At 35.3% G+C, this 21,299-nt stretch overlaps 3 protein-coding genes across 5 annotated transcripts; 1 reads left to right on the top strand and 2 right to left on the bottom strand.

Moving 5' to 3' along the window:
* The first annotated feature begins 6,415 nt into the window (after positions 1–6,415).
* On the top strand, positions 6,416–8,940 carry LOC116121514 (NAD(P)H-quinone oxidoreductase subunit O, chloroplastic). Of its 2 annotated transcripts, XM_031407468.1 has the most exons (6): positions 6,421–6,815; positions 7,124–7,179; positions 7,655–7,720; positions 7,830–7,871; positions 8,190–8,249; positions 8,677–8,940. In XM_031407468.1, the coding sequence occupies exons 1-6, from the start codon at positions 6,572–6,574 to the stop codon at positions 8,704–8,706; spliced, it is 498 nt and encodes a 165-aa protein (XP_031263328.1). In that variant the 5' UTR covers positions 6,421–6,571; the 3' UTR covers positions 8,707–8,940. The 2 variants fall into 2 exon arrangements, with proteins under 2 accessions (XP_031263330.1, XP_031263328.1); XM_031407470.1 differs by lacking the exon at positions 7,830–7,871 and having other exon boundaries at positions 6,416–6,815.
* A 376-nt stretch (positions 8,941–9,316) lies between these two features.
* Positions 9,317–12,885, bottom strand: LOC116121482. Of its 2 annotated transcripts, XM_031407434.1 has the most exons (4): positions 12,663–12,885; positions 12,314–12,419; positions 10,920–11,131; positions 9,317–10,800 (listed from the first exon to the last, which is right to left on the bottom strand). In XM_031407434.1, the coding sequence occupies exons 1-4, from the start codon at positions 12,849–12,851 to the stop codon at positions 9,448–9,450; spliced, it is 1,860 nt and encodes a 619-aa protein (XP_031263294.1). In that variant the 5' UTR covers positions 12,852–12,885; the 3' UTR covers positions 9,317–9,447. The 2 variants fall into 2 exon arrangements, with proteins under 2 accessions (XP_031263294.1, XP_031263295.1); XM_031407435.1 differs by lacking the exon at positions 12,663–12,885 and having other exon boundaries at positions 10,920–11,167; positions 12,314–12,421.
* Positions 12,886–15,314: 2,429 nt separating this feature from the next.
* Positions 15,315–20,869, bottom strand: LOC116121481 (mitogen-activated protein kinase kinase kinase 3). Its single transcript, XM_031407433.1, has 11 exons — positions 20,326–20,869; positions 19,203–19,517; positions 18,923–19,010; positions 18,690–18,752; positions 18,320–18,480; positions 18,154–18,229; positions 17,675–17,734; positions 17,387–17,494; positions 17,043–17,279; positions 15,988–16,097; positions 15,315–15,901 (listed from the first exon to the last, which is right to left on the bottom strand). Exons 1-11 carry the CDS (start codon positions 20,766–20,768, stop codon positions 15,637–15,639), a joined length of 1,926 nt encoding a protein of 641 aa, XP_031263293.1. The 5' UTR covers positions 20,769–20,869; the 3' UTR covers positions 15,315–15,636.
* Positions 20,870–21,299: the final 430 nt, after the last annotated feature.

Below are 21,299 nucleotides of genomic sequence, written 5' to 3' on the forward strand. Positions count from 1 at the left end.
CGGCGAAACACGGCAGAACCTACCCGTGGGTGCAACACCTCATCGCCGCGGCGAAGATTGGATTTCCAAAATTCACCAAATCTCAACCAAAACCAAGGCAAACACTTAACCAATACAATATACAAACTCAATTGAAACTGAATCAATGAACTGTTAAGTAATACAGTAAATCTTAAGTACGTACCTCAAGTGGGGCATTACAACAAGTAAACAAAACAGCATCTAGGTGTCTATTACTTGTTAAATAGAGCAGCATTAATAAGTTCATCAAGTCGCTTAAGCGATCTGGTGTTCACTAGATCTAGAAACTACTTTTCTTATGGCCAGGTTGCTTACAAATTGAGCACTTATTCATCCTCCGAGAAACCTCACGGTCTGATGGAATAGGCTTAACTCTTTTTCTCCCTTTTTTTAGTCTTCTTGAATGGCAAATGAATGATAATGTCAAGCAACTTTGGCAGCACCACCCATTGCTCTTTTGGAGGAACTAGATATATCGTTTATGAATAAGCCAGCATGTAATGGTTTGTCATATACAGAAGGGAGCAAAGTTCCATGTAAATTCTTGAACCAAAATCTAGCTTACATTGTTGTTATAAAGATGCTAGTGCATGAGGACAGGTAAATGTTGAATGTCAAGCACTTTACAGGTGCAAGTTTTACTAAGAAAGTTAATTAGGGCATCCAAACCATAGTCACACATGGTAAACTCTTAAGCATTGAGAGGATAAGCAAACAGTGCATTTGATAGTTCCACACGTTCTTGTAATAATTTTTCAACCAACGGAACTAGGATTGTGGTAAAATTATCTGACTCCGTACGACGCTCATGGAACCACCGTGACAACGTCTTCTATATTTTATCAAAAAGGGCAATAATTGGAAACTTCTTTTCTATTAACAACTTCGAATTTATGGACTCAACTATGTTCGTGGTCATAATATCGAACTTTCTTCCAGGAAAGTAAGCTCTACTCCATTGCTCAAAACCAATATAATGCTCAAGATACTTAGCAATTTTATCATCCTTGATTTGGATTTGCCAGAAGTGCTCCTCGAACTCATCAACTCGATAAGCTTTTGTTGTTATGTAGTATGTCTAAAGGAGACCAGCACACTTAAACTTGTGCCTATTTTAAGCTTTTGGTGCCTCATTCAAAATCCATGATGTGCTAGAGGGTAAATAGTGGCAATCCTCTTCTTTATAGAGTTGTGCCTATTGGATATTATGCACAACTCGTCACTGTTAGATACTATTGTAAGTAATTGCTTAAAAAACAAGTCTACGACTTGTCGTTCTCAAAGTCAACCACACTCCATGCGATGGGATATGTGTGATTCTCGCAGTCCTATACAGTGGCCACCAATGTACCCCTATATTTTCCCGTCAAAAAGCAATAATCAACAACTAACACCTTTCTCATGTTTACAAAACCCTTTATAGCAGCACTGTAAGCAACAAAAAAATATTTAAACCTCATATTATTGTCCCACTTCAAAGTCGTCTTGCTACCTTGGTTTGTCAATCAATCCTATAACTGTACGATTCTAGTATTGCATACCCATGCTCTGGCATGCCCCTCACAAAATCTTGTGCATGTTGTCTCCCTTTCCAGCATTTCCAGTAACTAACATCACATCCCAATATGCGTACATATCTCTGAATGTCCTTAGGAGATAGACCCTTCCCTTCAACAAACTGACTTTTGACAAATTGTCTAATAACATCAGCGAAGGCTTGTTAATGCTCACTTGAAATATGTCCCAACCCACCCATAAGTGTGTTCACGTGTATATGTGCTAAAAATAAATTTTTCAGACTCTAGCAACCTTCTACAATAAACCCGCCACTTGCACTTTCGGTCACAACATGCAACCGTCACTACTGACAAATTAGACTTTTTAGTGATGAACTAAAAACTATCTCTCACGGTAACAAGTTTTAGCTTCCTCACCACTTCCTTGTTGTTGTCAAATAAATACTCTACACGCAAGTTTGATCCATCAGTAAAAACATGAAGTGATGTACTACTACTCGCAATTGCCGCCTCTGAACCTAATTAAGGACCATAGTGTTCTCTGTTAGGAAATGATCAAGTCATGGCAGTGGAAAACAAAAATTATTTACAACATGGATCGTTCTTTAGAACCAAGATCAGGGCACAAACTTACAGTTTATACATTATATTAGAATCTGCAGAAAATTCAGTCCAGAGTTAAGAAATCATACGCACGTTTGGAGGCTCCTCCAACTTGTCTTTAAACGGGTTTGCTATCGACCAAAGAGTATGATCGAACCAATATAGTCCACACGAAGATAACCTCATGAAACTAAAAAGGGATTTGCTAGATCCTCTTTGGCCTTAAGAACCAAGAACAAATCAAGCAAATTTTGTTTCAAGCAAAAAGGCAATCTGGCGTGGGAGAGAAAAAGGGGCTAGAGGTTTTTCTTTTGAATGAAATAAAAGTAATTGAATAATTTCACAAAGTGTGCACTTATATAGTGCATCCTATGCCCTATTCCATCATGGAATGGGCTTGTGCACGAACCCAAACAACCCCTATGTCCAAACAGCCCCCATTTAGATATTTTAATTTTACTTATCATTATTTCAATTAAATTAAATTAATATATATTTTAACATTTAACAATAACGTAATTCATTTAAATATATGTGAACACATATTTAAACATAATTTCACTTATTTAATTTTATTAACAAATTAAATAAAGGCTACAACCTCATCAAATTTAATTGCACTATGAAATTACCAAAATACCCTTTAGCCTAAAAAGACGAAAACACCCTTCTTTCTTCTTGGCTCTTAAATTATCTTCTATGTGTGTGACCCATAGGCTCCTTATCATACCGGTAGTGTGTAGTATCGTGATTAACACCAATTAATCCTCTCACTATACACAGACCAAGATTGGCACCTAGCAAGGCATCATGGCCACCCGATAGATTCAGATTCAGCGAAGCAGCTACCTGTCAATGATATGGTTACCGTACAATCCAATCCTTTCATCATCCATTATCTCAACAAGATCGAGGCATAGAAATAGTGTTAACTTCAGTTACTCTCAATATGTATATATTCAGTTACTAAACCAATGACCTGAATTATAAACTAGATCGAGCAATAACTCAATCCCATTGTGGCTACAGTTTTAGTGTCATTGCCATTTACTGAATTGTGCCGTGAGATAACTTCTCCCATACCCGGGAGTGATGATCCTCTATCAATCCACGATTGTCTTGATACACTCTTTGATGCAGTCAATCACTACCATATTGACAGCTCTAAATAGAACTACGTTGGGCTAGTGTCAAATTGCACCAATCGGTGCACAAGGTGCTTCGGTGATCTCAAATCTAAGGATCACATGCACCACCATTCATTAAACGATTTGTTCCATGGACACTGGGGTTACCATCCAATGGAATCCTCTGGTGGGTTAGTCTAGTAAACTTGCCTATAGCAAGCACCCATGTATTGCATCAGGTTGTCACCAAACAACCTGGACAAGTGAGATCAGTCACTGCCTTTCGACAGGGTCGTTCAACACTATGATAGTCTTACCGTATTATCTGTGTCCTTACTTCAGAACAATATTGGGGCTACAGATGTTTCTAAATGGCCATCATATGTGCTCATAGGGTTCTCACTATCAAGATTTGAAACACTTGATACCCTCGTCACAGTTCTACCATTCTAAGGACATATATCAATATATATAGTGATGATTTACAGGATATAGAATAAAATGTCTTTTATTGATCAATGAACATTATTACAAAGAGTCAATTCTACAATAATCGATTGGCTCTAGGGCACCCACTCTAACATTCTCTTCCTCACAAACTACACCTTCTACGTAATCTATATTTATAGGAATCTCTATATTTGCGGGAACATGTATGGTGTCCTCCTTGTCCACAGTTTCATTCTGTCCTACATAACCAACCTCTTATACAGTGTCCTCTTCACCACCCAAAATCACCGCCTACTCTTGATTTTTCAACAAAGAAATCAATGCCCTCGTAGTTAAAATAAAAACCAGCATTCTCCACACCAACTTGCTTGTTCTCCCCTTCCTTTGAACCAACTTCCAAAGGTTTATCCACAATCAAAACTGTTAAAATCGGCCTTGAACCATCATCGACCATATCAAGCATATATAACTTCACATCTTCATCAGACACTAATACAACAGAGTGTACCTTAAAAATTGCAGGACTCTGCTCAAAACATATTTCACAACTATATCACTACATGAGCAATTCAACCCACCTCTTCTCATGATTTCATCAATCAAAACTTCTGTACTCATACAAATTTCTTTAACTTGTTTGCTCTTCCCAATCCACTTTCAACAACTTTCATCCTCCACCCACTCACCAAAATATTAAACACCCAAAACAACTTGTCCCATGTGTAATAATAGCCAAGTAGCTATAATGCAAGAAAAAAAACTTATTAACCAATATATTAAGGATTGACAAGTTTTAAAAAGCATTTGTAGAGTCGCTTAAGCGATTTGGTGTATAGCTTAAGCTATCTAGTATATCGCTTCCTGGATCGCTTAAGCAATCCAGTATATTGCTTAAGCTATCTAATATATATAAGTCTGATCGCTTAAGCAATCTGTTGCCATATACCATACTTATACTAGATCGCTTAAGCGATCTGCTGTCATATATCAGACTTGTATCAGATTTCTTAAGCGATCCATCAACTCCATAATACATTTTCAGTCATCTCCACCTATAATCAGTTTTATCACCCCTAGCTACCCACAATGCAAGAAAATCATTAACAAATTTCACTCATTTCAACTTGCATTATATCAAACACAACCCAAGAACTTAAACCACTAAATCGAAATCATAATCCAAACCCAATCCATCATTAAATCTTTGTATATAGAAATTTAAAATGGAAAGAGGAGATACACATACCTAGATGAAATGTCAAGAGGAGGAGAATGCGGATCTTCGGCTAAGAAGATGATAATTGCGGAGGAAGAAGAAGATGTTAATGGCGGCAGGGGGGAGCAATTTCTTTGATTTGGATTTGGGTTAAAATGTAACAATTTTAGGTTTTTCGGGATAAAGATAATTTTTGAAAGATTACTCAATGCCTTCATGAATCTTAATTAAGTCATGATTAGTGTTTAATTATGATTAATTTGTCTTAATAAATAAGGTCATTAAGTAAAGACTCACAAACTACATGACCTTTTAATCTTTTGCCCCTGATTTAAATGTAGATAAAAAAAAAAAAAAAAAAACCTATATATATAATCAGTATATTAATAATCATTTTTATCTGATTTTAGTGTGTAAATGGAGAAAAATTAACTTAATCAGATGTATCAAAAAGATACATTTAATCAAATAAATTAAATTAATGAAACCAAAATGTCTTTTCCTGAAAACGACGTTCATCAATATGATGCTTGACAACATGACTTTTAGTAACACTCTAATTTACATATTGTTTTATCATTGGCAATTGACATTTTCGATATGTGCACTAATTAAAACCCATATAATCTAAATACTAACTGATATGACAGACTCTTTTGTTATCACGTCAATTCTCCTAAAAACTTAAAAAAAAAAATTCAAAATTTCAATTATGAGTACTTGAATTAGTACAATTTAGTTAGTGCATATATCATTACTCCTTCTTTTATCATGACACATGATAGGTTTCGCTCTTATTATTTTACATCTTTTATAATAACATTTGGTATGCTCGATAGAGCTATTTTGTCCAAATGTGTCAAAATTGACAACAAACCTACGAAAATATTAAAAGGATTTATTTTTCACAAATACCCAAATTATTATTATTATTATTATTATTATTATTATTATTATTATTATTTTCTCATTACAAAATAAAAACCACATTTAAAAGTATTTTTCTCTTTAGAAAATGTGAAATTTGAATAATCTCTATAGAACTATATGATACGTTAATTTATGAACTTTGAATGCACTTTTTCATTTTTCTTATGTTCTTGCGTTTACCTTTTTTAAAAATTTTAACGAAAAAAAGAGAAAAAATTGTTGGAAAAAGAGGATATGAACCCCACTTTTTATGTAAAAAAATTCTTATATTTTATATAAAAATTTATATATTCCCTTTTCTTTCTCTTTAAAACAATTTCAAATCAAGATTTTTCGTCTTTTCATTTTTTATCTTTCCAATCATTTTCAATATTTTCATAAAAATAAAAAATCAATACACAAAATTCATAAAAGAAAATCTATATTTCTATTCTTTTTTAATCCTAATTACCTTTCATTTCTATTATTCAACTTATAACTTTTTCATGATTGTCATTTTCTATTCACTCTTTTTTTTTTCAATATTATAATTTTTATTCTCTCTAGTCTCTAATTCGCTCAAATTTACCGGGAACGAACGGATTTTCGTCTTTGAAACCTGACCGTTGAGACTCCGAAACCAAAAACAAAACGACAATCATCTCTTATCTCTAAGGAACGCATCGTCACCTTCACTACCCACTAATAACCCGTCAAGCTCCTCATCCATGGCGTTCTCTTCCACTTTCTCACCTACACAAAGCTCATTCTCATGCCTCTCTCAATTCCCACAACCCTCCAGAAAAAACCCTCTTCGTTTTTCATCCCTTAGACCCATAAAAGCCGCTGCTGAGCCCCCAAAAGAGACTCCTCCGCCGCCCAAAACTGATGGCAAAGACCCTACTTCCAGCACCACCGCCGTTAAGCCTGCTGCGGCGGCTCCGAAGCGCCCAAAGAAGCCTGTTTACTCAAGTGAGTATGAGTTCTTTGAAGTTATCTTCAAAATCTTTGATGAAAGAAAGGGTCGTTTGTTAAGGGTCTGTCTGATAAGAGATACAACAAATCTTAGGAAAATGCGTTTGATAGAACTGAGTTAAAATGTTTTCAAAAACAATCTTAAAAGCTAGTGTAAAATTAGAAAACAATTAATAATTCACAGTTTTCTATAGTTTTTAATCTAAAAAGAATTGTATTTTAGTTTCTGAAAATTATTTTTGGATCACAAATCAAACGAACCTAATTTTCTTCTAAATTTTTTTGTGTGTTGGCGTTTTGGGCAGTGAAGAAAGGCCAGATTGTAAGAGTGGATAAAGAGAAGTATCTTAACAGTATAAATGTAAGTGCAATTCTGTTTCTTGTTTCTGAAATTAAGGTCTCTTTGTGCTGAATATTTTGGTGTAAAAGACAATGAAACTTGCTATAAACACTAGTAAGTTTAGTTGATTCCGCATTTTTGGTGTAATTTCTTTGAGGGTTTGGTCAAAATCCTGATGAGAAATATTACATTGAGAGATGTTGTTCATAGCCTTTAATGTTGCCTTAAGTTCCAATTTCATTTTGATAAAAAGATCACCATAGGACTATTGCGACACGGAACAATGTCGTCGGAATATGTGACATATACCAACACCGTTAAGCATCAGCATATGCGACATAGCCTCTAGTGGTACCTTAGTAATTCTCCTTTCACAAATCAAATTTTATGCACTTTTTAGTATCCTGTTGATTTTATTTGAATTAATTCAGAGCTCGAGTATCAGTGGCCTGAGCTTAAATGGAAATCGTAATATAGTCTTTGGTTTGAGTTTCAGTACTTATCAGTGGGGCATCCTCCTTTCTACAAAGGTTTGGACTACATTTATGAAGATCGCGGTGAGGTGAGCTTGTTCATATTGTTCTGAATCATCAAAAAAATTTTAGTTCTCCCGAGTTAAATTACATGATTGTTTTACTTTTCTGATGCCTGTAATTGTATTACTCTTTCAGATTCTGGATTTACGCATTTTTGAGACAGGAGAGTATGCGCTTGTAAGCAATTTTCGAACAAATTTCTACCCAACTTTCACCACATACAAGATCAGTTTACCATTTGGTTCAAATTCTAAGAACAATTTTGTGTATATAGCCGATGTGAAATGATGCTTAACAATTTTAAAGTTGATCTTTTATATAAAGGGTTTCATCAAATTAAATGAAAACTTTAATCTTCTTCTGTTTCCAAGCCATATCCTAAGTTTTCTGTCGCTCAACATTGATAATAGAACACCTACATCCATTTAAAAGACAGAATTTGAATCAAGTGGGTACATATAATGCAGAATTGATTTTAAGTTACTTTGATTACAGGTTGCATGGGTCGGAATTCCTACTGCACCGGCTTGGCTCCCAACAGATATGCTTATTGAGGTAAGGCTAACAGCAGACTTCTTTGGTTTCTCTATATTGCAATAGTAAGGTTACCATAAACTAAGCCAAGATAAGCTGTCGACCAATGCTTGCAACCCCTTTCTCTTTAACTAACTAAAATCTGCAATTTTAACACATTCAAAATCTTTACTTCAATTCCTTGGGTTGCTCATCTTAGTTTTGTTTGAAGATAAATGGAACGACAGAGTTTTCATCTTCTTCTTATAGCTAGGTAGAATTTAAACCCTAAAAACAAGCGAATATTTGTTATTTGTCGTCTACAATTCCCCACATTTTGTTGCCTTGTATACTTTCAACACTTCTCAGACCTAATTGAGGAACCTATCTTTGTTAGAAAAATTTCTAAGCTTCTCAAGTTAATTTCAAGCTTCCTTTTCTGTACCTAACTTTCTGTGCTTGCCTCCAGTCAGATAAGCTCGATTACGAGAGATTGTGAACTCAGCTCCAGATGCAGAATTCTATCCTTTCACTGGTGGATTCTAAGGTTTTCTTGATGTGATGTAGTAGATCTTGGAGGTTTATATCAGCAACTAAGAAATCAATGTTTCAATAGAGTTGATTGTGTCATTCATTTTTAGGCTGCGGCCTGTGTCATACTGGGTGGAGCAAGAAATGCTGTATAATATATACCTTCACAAAATCATCTCAATGAAGCTTCCCTTAACTTGCTGAATCCGAAATTGAGACCATAACTCCATAAAAATATGTAGAATGAGATAAAATTATTGCAAACTGTAACCAACACAACACAACAGATCTGAGATTTATATATTTCAACTGAAAAGTTGTACACCAAGAGAAAAAAGGATAAAAGATAACTGGATAATCAATGACATGATACAATTATGATGCAATTTTATTATTTAAGTGAAAAAATTTACAATATAATTCAGTATTGGCTAAACTCACAGCATACAGTATGATGTATCCCTATTCGTAAAGAAAAAAGTGAAGGTATAAAAAAAAAAATTACAAAGATTTTCACCTGGCGGGCATGAAGCCATGAACAAGTGTAACAATGTGTTGTATAACCAGGCTCCACAACTTGTTGAACTCCGTCGGGGTAGCCAAAGAATGAGAGGATGGTAAGAGAGAAATGAATCAACTGAAGTTTGTCAAATCTTGGATTGAATTATTCAAATATGGTATATCTGTAACAAATGCAGAAAGATTAAGACTAGAACTCAAACCTCCTCTTGGCACGTTTATTGGAATTCAGAAGGTCTACTAAGGAGGGAAGAGGCCGAGGTACAGGCACATTCATTGACCTGTACAATTTTCTGAAGCTATTGTTAAAGCTCTTTGAAGAACCATCAGAAGAACAAAAAGAACTCTTATAAAATTCTTTCTCCACCGGCTTCCCACATTGCATTGCAGTGACATCTATCTCTACATTGTTTCCAAATTTATTATCACAATTTACTTTAGCATACGCCTCCCGGGATGAGAATTGTTGCTCTGTTTTATTGACAGTTATTTGCGGATGGTCATCTTTCCTGGATTCTTTTTTCTTTTCTTCACATGAACCAATATGGGAATGAAAAGAGATGCTGTGCACTCCTTTTTCTGACTCACACTGTCCTGCAGCTAAAGCCCTTTCTTTCTTGTCATCAAAATTATTCTCACAATTTACTGCAGCATTCCCCGCTTGAGTTGCAAATTCTTCTGCTTTAGTGACAGTTATTTGCAGAGGACCATCTTTCATGGATTCTATTTTGTGTTCACATGAAAAATTGGAATACTCAAGACTATATCTTGCTCTACCAAATAATGTCACGGGTGGCCTTTTGCCTGAAGGAGACAACCTCAATAGCTCTTTCAGACTAGAAGAGCTATTAAGTGGTTGCAATTCAGATTCTGCCGTCTTTTGGGTGGATGCTTGAACCACGGAAGCACGACCAGTACCTTCGACTGATACATCTAATTTTATAGAATCTTCCACACTAATGTCTAGAAGCTTCCAAAGAGGGTCATCAGAAGCTATCCGAACACCAAAACAGTACTTCCTAACATAATCTAACTCCATAGCCCGGCAACTGGGGGTTGTTGATATGACCCGTTTTGGAGCAAGAAGTTGCAGAGCCCACTCTAATTCCTCCCTGGATGAATGCATCGAGTAACAAACATGCCATACACCAAACTGGTCCCTCACTGCTTCATTGTATCTAAATTTTCTCCGACTAGGAGTCTCAGAATATTCTTCCTCACATGCATACCACTGTGCTGAAGGGCGGATAATGAGGGGCTCAGGCTGGAAATTAGCTTGGGCCTCAGCAAGCTTTGCACTTGCTCTTTCATACAGTTTAGGAAATCCATCAAACATCTGAAAACGAGAAGATGGATCGTCAGAGAGGATTTCAGGAACTGTGAGCATCAAAGACTGGAAGCATTCTGGATTGGCGGCTTTATCAACAAATATTTTGGACCCAAAAGTTTCTGATACAGCTACCAGAATCTCTTCCTGTCCGAGGAGGCCACAAGTCAGATACACCACTGATGCATCTGGGTGTTTCCATATACAACTGATTACCTGGTTCACAAACATAAAAATATTAAATGCTATACAAACTCATCTCGTCCAAAACTTACCACATAAGGAGCAAGCGTTTGACCTACAACAGAAATACATGAGAGACCAACTAAGAATACCTGACGAATTGCTGAATGCTTGCTGGGAAGTTTCTGAGAGAACTTCCCAAATGTGCAATCTAGGAAAACATAATCAAGTGGACAGCTTGGCGCCTTTCCTTTCTTTCCAATATATTTCTCTGGCAAACTTTGTAGGCACTCAGGTGTTAGCCTGCAGTCTCCAGTGTGCAGAATGGTGCCAAATTTGCCTTCAAACAAGAACATGACTGCTCCTGAAGTTTATATAATCCATGCCAGACAACAACTATCTGTCAATATGGTCTCCCATATCATTGTAGGTCATACATAAAAAATTTAAAATAAAAAGAGCCCCCTCCTTACAATATTTCATTAATGAAGCATGAATAATGTGCATATTTCATTACAAGAAGAAAAATTAAGGTAAAACATCAATGAATTAATTGCAGTTCACATAGATCTAGAGCAGTTCAGCACTGAGTGGCCTTCCCCTGAGTTCAGATTAGAATTATGGGAAACTTCAAAATTACAAACCATGGAAACAAAAATACCATCATGACAAAATCACAATAACTCCTTCCAACAGATCAGAATATACCAAACAAAGTTAAGAAACTTTTAAGTGCATAAGAAACCAAAACCTCTCCTCTAATGTGTACCACTTCTCAAAATATAAATGCATATGTTGAGAATATGATTCAGTTAAATTTGTACAACTCTTTCCATAATCATTTTGTACTTATTGCCTTAAGAATAAAGATATAATAAAGCTAGTCTTTAAATCCATGCAAGTACAGCTTGTTTAAACGGTAGCAAGAGTTCAAAGAAAACACATATTAATTCAACTCAACAATTTGAATTCATCAATTGTAAACTTTATTCAACACACAAAATTAGAGAAGGTGACAATCACCAGAATAACCTTCCATTCCTGGAGTCCGGAGGTGTACCTTAGTGTTAAATGAACCAAATATGATTTTTCTCAAAAAGAGACAAATATTTGGAGACATAAATCAATACTGTGTTTTTGCGTTAGACAGTCTGCGTGCTGATGAATTATGACTTGTCTTTTTGAAAAACACTTTGCTCAAGTAAAAACTCAATTCAATAATGTCTTCAAATTAACTCAACTGAATCAGAGCTACTAATGGGTACGGAATTGCATTTCTAAAGATAACCATGGACAAAAAACCAAAATAAAAACAACAAAAGATAAAAAAAACAATTACTGATGTCTATGCTACCAAAATTTCAATCACAAATATTCCTAAAACATATTATAATTTATCCCAAAAACATTTAAACATCACAACCACATTAACACATCATTATCAAATTCAACCAAACCACCAGCCAAATCAATCTCAATTCCAAAATACTCCCTTCATAAATCAAATTTATAAAAATAAAAATAAAATAAACCATCAATTACTTACCGGGGCAATGATTGGCATCGAAAGCTGAAACTGTAAATTCCCCATCTGGGTCATCAATAACCAACTTTTTCCCCACTTCAATTCCCAAAAACAAACCCTCATCAAGCTGCAAAAACAATAAAGCAATTACATACCTTCAAGAAACAAAACAAACAAAAAAAACAAGTGGGCTCTCTTAAATTCACAAACCACCCCAATGTCACCTCGAATCTCAAACAAATATTTAAGGTTTTTTTTTTTTCTAATAAAAAACCACCCTAAAATTGGAACTTTCTAATTTCTATCGATATTAATTCAAACCTGCGGGGTGCTAAGTGAAATTCTAAATTATAACAAATGAAATTCAAACCTTTGGGTAGTGCTGAAGGAGGAGTGATTTGGTAAGGCGGGTGGAGTAAATTGGGAATTGACAATGGGCGGAGATGCCAGAGGTGTGATCTTTATGGGCATGAGTTAAGAAATGGTGTCTCTTTCGCTTGGAAGTCGCGGAGAACGTGTCGACTGAGAAAGGGAGACCTTTGGGCATTTCTATTGGCATCTCTGAAGTGATTGAGTGGTGGGAAAGAGCGAGAAATTGAAGGAAAGTAGGAGTTTTTTTGAAAGGTTTGGATTTTTGGGTCAAAGCTTCTCAGGGAAGGAAAAGGAGAAAATTGGGAGGGAAGTTTGTAAATGGATAATGGCGGTACTACTGTAATTTCATATTTGTTTAATTTGAAATGTAAAAAATGCCCTCAATACTAATTACATAAAAGTTAATTTGAAATGACATTTTAGTATCTTAATAAATAAGGGATAAAAATTAAAAGGACAAAAACACTAATTCAAACAAAGGAAAATGATAGACTTACCGACTGGTGTGTACCGATTTTGTGCACCGAATGACGTGGTAAAATCCTGACCGTTGATTAATATTAACTGATAATAAATAAACGGTCAAGATTATGCCACGTCATTCGGTGCACAAAATCGGTACACACCAGTCGGTAACTGTAGCATTACTCTTCAAACAAAACCATCTACGTTCATTTAAAAAAACAAAAAATTAATAAGTTAGAAATATTTTACTCATCCGAGGTGAATGCTTGAGATTATCTAATCTAACTAGCTAAAAGAATTACATAAATTCTTGAGGTTATACTCAAGGTCAAAAAATGATACCAATCCTCGGTTGCATAGATTCGTCATCCCTCAAAATAACCACTAACGAGAATTAAATTCTTGGAATTACACTCAAGGTCAAGAAATAATGCATCCTCAACCAAATCGAAGTTGGAGAGAGTCCAATACAACAAGAAGGTTTTCGTATGATTTTCATCCAAAAAAAAAAAAAAAAATCAAAATAAAAGTCAATGAATACATCATATTTTTTTTTATTAATTTATTTATTTTTGTGGACCAAACTTTATGCCCATGCTTTGGGCTCATTACAGGCTCAATCAAAGTCTTGGGCCTGACTAGCTTTTTAGCCAGGCCCAACTTGTGGACCCAGATTTAGTTTTTAAATTTTTTTTTTAATGGCCTCATGTATTTATTTGAGATTGTAAGTATTGTATTATCAATTCAAGAATATTAAAAAACTAATAATAAATATGCAATTATTGTAATTACCTTATTTTGTTTATACAGGTAAAAACAAAATATCATTATACATATAATGAAAATTCTCAAATGTGAACACCTAGAAGGTTTTTATGTGTAAACCAAAATTCAATTCTAGTCGTAACTTTGATTTTTTGTGAAGCCAACAATTGGTATATATAATAAAATCATACTTTCAAATGGGATATTCAAGTTAACTTACGTACATCTCAATTAATCTTCAAGATTTATTAAATATCTTATAAACCCAAATGATCAAATAAGTCACAATATGGTAGGTGACCCTAAGGTTCGAATCCAGAAGGTTAATTAAGAAAACAAATATTTTTTATCGTCAGGCTAACCCTTTGAGATAATGTCTTGAAGTTTTTAGCGAGCACATTAAAAGCCCATGACTAATAGTAACTTTGATCTTACATTTGTGAAGACAAAGATTAATATTTATAGTCAATATCTTAGACACGAATATTCGGAAGTTTTTAAAGTATGTATCAAATACTAGCAACTAGTCATTGACCTTTAATCCGAACATTAAAAACTTTAAGATACCCACAAAAGATTTCCATATATCTTTAAACAGAATTACATTATTTTATCATGGATTTCCATCTACCCTTTGATTTTCTTAATTTCAATTATTTCATTAAAAAAAAAAAATCCCAACCCCTTCTAGAACAAGCAAAAGATAAAAGAAGTAAAACCCCTCGGGGAGATGAATCGAATAATTTCAATTATAATTCATCCATTTTCTTTCCCCCATAATTCCATTGACTTGAAAAAAAAAATCAAAATCAACAAGACATTTAGGTAAGTGTTCATATCAAAGACCTAAAATAAAAACACATCAAAATTTAATTTCATTGCATTTTGCATTAGCAGCCTTTCATTGAATGATAAAGCACACATTCAATGTACAACGTGTTTTAATCAATTAAAATTGTCCCACTTCTTGTCTTCTTAGTAATTTCTACCAAAACAATCTATCAACTGCCCCACCATGAAAATCCTACTCCACTAGTTTGAGACTTTCTTCCACAATTTCTTCTTTCTTTCTTCTTTGTGTTTTTTTTTGGAAAGATGTCATGTCAATACGTCATGACTAGTTTGAAACATAGTCTTGTCATGTTACTCATCCGGAAACATTATCTTTATCATACCGTTATGGGATATGTATCGATTCAAATTAAAATATTTACTAATAATGAAAACTACAGAAATTCTTGAATGAAACAAGATAACTGAAATATAGAAAGCATGATTTTGATTTTATTAAATAAATGAACAAATCACCTACAATGATTTACTTTCATTTCTCTTATGAAATTAATATGATCAATAGTTAATGTTTTGATTAATGATTCTGTGATACCATAAACTTTCTCAGAACAAAAAACTCATAATATTTACAACTTGTATAAGCAGTGATCTTTTATCTTATGCCATATAACCCATGAACTTGTATACAACATAAATGTTACAAATACATTGACCACCTTCCATTTACAATAATCAAGATGATATTGTTACAAAATCAAGGGACTCAAAGTCTCCCCACGCATCATCAAAAGTTTCCCAACTTGCAATGAATCCAAAGGTGGGAAAATGCTAGACATTGATTGGGTTGGCTCAAGATGCATAAAATACTAAGACCTTTTCACTACAGTGTGCAATTTGAGGGGAGACTGACTTGGAAAGACACTTGTTTCTTTGGTATTTACACTCACTCAAATGGGTCTAGTTCTTGGGGATGCACCTGGTGTTTGTGCTTTTAATACAGAGGAATCGAGCCAAGGGTTGCTAATGTATCTCGGGTTTGATCTCACCGGATAACCTGAGTAGTCACCTATGCTGTAGCTGCTTGGTCCTACTGCGGTGGTGTAAGTTGGGTGAGGAGGGGAAAGAAAACAACTCTTGTGTGCTGGTCCGTGTTGACGCAAGGGACTTGAACTAGGCGACACAGGCAAAGAGGTGATCATTCGTATGTTTTCCCTGCGTACAACATGATGGAGATGTTAATCTGAAAGTTTATAGAATTGGAATGCATTCAAGAGGATGCGAAAGGAAAATGTTGCTACCTTGGATTATTGACAGCTCTCGAAGTTGTGACCAGTGGATTTAATATGAAATCTGCATCGCATAAGGTGATACTTTTTCGCGTGGGAATGGGATGAAGATCTAAGACGGGCTGCAAAGAAAGTACAAATAGCAAAGCAATTAGCTTAATTCTGAACTTAGTTACTGACCTAAAACGAAAATACACAGATTTATCAATATGCATATGCCAATCATCCATAAAGCAGAACATGATTAGTATTCTTCCTTCACAGCCGTTAGAGAAAATGTTTAAGATCCCAATATGTACACATTCTTAGGGAACACCGCTAATGGAGAAAATTATTAAGCCAGGATAGGAAATAACTCCACAGCCTTGAAGGACAAGCTAATTTTGATCCAATGGCTACGCTATGAATCTGGGTAGCCACCCCTCTCCCTTAATCACCCAACATGAGATCCAAAAATGCATTCTGATAAAAGCCAGATTCATTTCTAGGTTGAGTTTACCCCCAAACCGGTTAGATTTCCGGGTAATTTTGACTTTCATGCTTTTACATAGAAATGAATTAGTCATATCAAGATCTCTTATTAAAAAAATTAGTGATATCAAGATATGGAGCATACGGCTGTAAGATTATCAAAAATCTCAGCCACCAGATTAGCAACACCCTTAGTAGAATGCACGATTGGCCTCATAACAACTCAATCTATATTAATCATTAAACCAAAGCCCCTGACAACTCATGGGTCGAATCAGAATTCAGATCAACTCAAGGAAGTCCAAAGGTAGACAAATACGGCTTTGTTTGCACAAAGTTTAGTGTCAGATTTCTCAAATGATAGATGAAATAACTTGAGGTCATTATGTGCATCCTATCATTCCCAAGAGCCAAATAGGCCGAAGCTATTTCTCAACACCCTTTTGATAGCCAAATCATGTACACTCCAGTTCTATACAAGCTTTGTAGAAAATAAAGATAAAAAAAAAAAAAAGCACTCAAAGCTCTGTTTTAGATGGTAGAAAATCCAAGTAATTCAAAATATCAGTAAAAAGTAAAGAGTATCAAGGCTATACCGGTGTGCGGCTTCCATCAAATGCAAAAGGAAATGAATCCTTGGCTAAGTTGTTGTTAGAAGCTCTTGCAGATGTCGGGTCACGAACAAATGGATGATCGAGCAATTGGGCAGCTGTAGGGCGTGCTGAAGGGTCACGTTGCAAGCATTGCCTTATAAAGCTTTTGGCATCACTAGAAAGGTGATCAGGAATTTCAGGAATATCTTTGCTGTTTCCAATTTTAAAAATTGCAGCCACCTGTCAATCCAACAATTAAATCAAATTTGGTTGTACAAACACCTTTAAGCTGGACATACAAACAAATGAGTTCCATATAAATAAATCTGAATTTTTTTATTTCGCACCCCTTCATATTGGCTCCAAGGTGGTTTTGACGTTGCCATTTCAAGAATTGTACATCCCAAGCTCCATATATCCACAGTGAGACTGTAGCCATTCGTATTCATTACAACCTGAGATTAGAAAATCAGGCATGACCATAAGAAATAGCATTTAGGTAAGTCATAGACACTAATCTGGATAAAATTAACTCGAAACAATCGTTTGAGTAAAAAATCATAATTACATAACAGGAAAAGAAAACTTTTCGAGCTAATTCTTCTGAAACAGAGAAGGGAAAGAGGAGGGAATACCTCTGGCGCCATCCAATAAGGACTTCCCTTGAAAGAAAGCATTGAAGAACAAGCAGTTATCTGACGCAAAAACAGGACGTATCAGTAGTGCCATCAAGATTAGCCAAAAGTAATGTCAAAAGGAAAAATATTTAATTACATTAACTACCAGATTCCATTGGTTATATACTTTTACAATTTGCTAGTTTCACTAGGAATTTATACATTGTATGCCCACATGCTGCAGGCAATTTTATAAATGACAGATGAAAAGGAGACTCTGGAACTCTCCATTCGATCTAGTGTGAGGAAACTAGACATTTTAATTTCCTTATAACCCATCTTCTAACCATAAGGATTTTTTCCTTGCAAAGTAACATTTATTTTACCACTTGATTCTCTGGAACTCATTTGTACTACTAGTCTGGAGTTCAAAAAAAATCAATACACCATGTTTTAGTATTATAGTGACCAGCTTTGGGCTAAAATGAGACACATACATGCTTGGCCATGCCGAAGTCTGCCAACTTAATTTCACCATGAGGATCTACTAAGATGTTTGCCCCTTTAATGTCCCTGCATGCAACATGACAATTTTATGAGAGGAAGAAGAAGATATACAAAGTAAACCATTCAAAGCCGTTACTTAGATTAAGACCAATGTACCTGTGCACTGTATTTCTTGCATGTAAGTAGGCAAGTCCTAAAAGAATCTGTCGGGTATAAGTTTGAATAACAGGTTCCCTAAAGGGACCATATTCTTGAAGCAATTTGTGGATTGAGCCACCAGAGACATATTCCAAATAAACTGAGAGTGTTTCATCAGCCTGAAAATGTGACAATCCACATTCAGTACAGAGCACAGTCCAATATTTCCCAATTGTACTGAAATAATAGAAATTTTGAGAAACTAATTTTCAATAATCCTTCTTCGTTCTGCACCCATATTTTTTATATGAATGTGTGTGCAACTGTGTGTGTCGGCGCGAGCATGCAGGCAAAGTTTTGGCATTTAAAGCTTTAAACTAATGCATACCAATTCACTTCCATAATATCGAACTATGTTTGGATGTGAAAGCTGACTGAGCAAGTTTATCTCCTGTTAACAATAGAACGATGAGTCATAAATCCATTAACCATCAAAAGATCAAAATTACAGCTTGTACATTAACTTCGAAGTCCACTTCTCAATGAGTATATTGAAAAATGAATGGAAATCAAAGCATCTGGCAAATAATATGCAATAAAAAATAGATTAAAACAAATTACCTGGTTTAGTTGCTTAAGAGATTCTTTAGATGACTGGTCATCAGAAATAACCCGAACTTCTTTTATCGCACACATCTGCCCACTTTCACTGTTAAAGTAAAACAACAATTAGAAGAATACAATATGAAACTTACAAAACAGCAAATAAACTGTCTTCTGTTATTCCTTTAAACTCCTAGTTCTTCGAAACAGTTGTCCAGATACCTTATAACATAGCCTAGCAATTCATGTAATATACACATATAACCTGAAACTAATCCACAAAATGTCCTACCGTTACCTATTAAATCCAAGGTAAACATGGCCAAAAGTCCCCCTTCCTAAAAGCTTTCCTTTCTTCCATTTAGACAGAGTATTTTCAATCGCTCCACTTGCTCTTGAGCTAGGCAAAGCAGAAGGGCTAGTAGGAGAACCTGGGGGAAGAGGCAGCCGATGACATTGAGATTTTCCATCTGTAGGAGACTCAATACTCACACCCGACAACCGTGCAAGCAGAGGCGACGTGGGGCTTGTCGGCCCTCTTGACCCAGGACCTGGACTTCTCGGCATCAAGTTGAACTTACCATCACCATGAAACCTTGGATCACCACATGACCTGTACCACGATCAAGCAGCAACACCACTTTAGAAACAAACTGACATAAACCTCGCAATGCTTAACCAACAACAAACTCAAACAACTCTCCAAATGCTTATTTTACCTTAATTACATCGAATTACAACCTTTATTAACGCACAGAAATCTCCAAATTTGTTAAGTCATTCATTCCCTTTTTGAAACCATTCCAATATGTTTAAAAAAAGTATAATCATCTTATTAGCATAAACCAAGTCCAAGAAGGTGAATATCAAAAGCCGAAAAACCCCATTTCTTGCATATGATTGGAAAGAGAAAGAAAAAAGAAGAACCCACTTCCCAAAAACAACCATTTCTGACAAAAACCATTGCACAGAGTGAAAGTTTGAGTGAAAAGTAACAATTTTTTCAGTACAAAAGGCTTGAAGGAACAGAACTGACAACAAATTTTGTTTGGCTTAGACATTTGGGCAATCTCCTTAGCCAAAGCAAACCCATTTCTGACACCACAAAATTCTAAAAAAAGAGAAATAAATGGATAAATATATAAATAAACCTAAAAAAATCCCCATCATTATAACAGCTCTTATAAACCCGCATCAAATCATGATAATTTTTTTTTTTTTTCTCTGTTTCTCATCTTCAACCAATTGAATGTATGAGCTGATTCGATCTCAAGACCTTCTTCAAATTAATCATGAAAAAATTAGAAAATTTTGATTTTAATCAGCTGAATTAACTTTAGTACCCACAAAATTGACGAAATTAAACAACAACTCCAGAGTTATTCGTTTAATTACAACAAACAATTAAACGAAAAACCAACCTATAACCACCACCAAATTGACCCTGATCACTTCCAATAACATGATGATCTTCAGAAGACCCGGATGAACTGACACTCGAGACTGAACCCGACCCGGACGCCAGCCCAACTCCGTGATCACTCTGCATGGAACCCGAAGGTGTCGGCAAAGGGTGTCCTTTCAACCCGGATGAATCCGATTCAAAACCCGAAAACCCGGACGACCCGGCTTTATTTCCACTCAAATCCCTGCTCTCACGCGGCGAATTCCTCACCACATACCCGTCATCGAAGCTCCTGGGCCTGTTGGGCTCGCTCTTCTTGCTTCTACTATCGTTTTTTTCTCTGCTCGATACCTTATAGAAGCTGTGAGTAGCTGTCGTTGAAGTCGGGTTCCGGGTCGGACTCGGGCTCTGTTCTTTGTGATTACTTTTGCTTGACTTTTTGCTCCACCAAGCAGGCATGTTTGAAAACTAAGAGAAGGAGAGGAGGAGAAGAAGGAAAGATTGGAGATGGGTTGAAGGGGGTGGTTATATATGAAGGGGAGGAAGGAGGGAGGAAAGGGGAGACGAGGGGGAAAGTGAAAGAAATGAGAAGTTGAAAGACTTTTTGAGGAAAGAGAGAGAAAGTGGGTGGGGACCAGTCAATTTTTTATTTTAATAATTATTAATTTATTGGTTTTTGTTTAGAGAGAGAAAGTGAGTGGGGCCCAGTTTTAAGTGTTTGGGATAATAACATTAAGGTACACAAGTTTACTAAATTAACTAGAGGACATAAGTTTCAAAAAATCAATTAGAGAATACTTAACGGTGTTTAACAATTATGGGTAATTGTACCATCACAAAATCACATAAATATCCCTAAAATTTTAAAAAAAAAAATCAATAAACAAATTATTTGAATAAAATTTGTTTTTAATTCTATTAATTTTTTTGTTTTATAAAATTGCTTTTTTTCAAATAATTTGTTTCTAAATTTTAGGGTTCTTTGGGTGG

Source organism: Pistacia vera, unplaced genomic scaffold, assembly GCF_008641045.1.
Source record: "Pistacia vera cultivar Batoury unplaced genomic scaffold, PisVer_v2 Contig99, whole genome shotgun sequence".
Taxonomy (NCBI): Eukaryota; Viridiplantae; Streptophyta; class Magnoliopsida; order Sapindales; family Anacardiaceae; genus Pistacia; species Pistacia vera.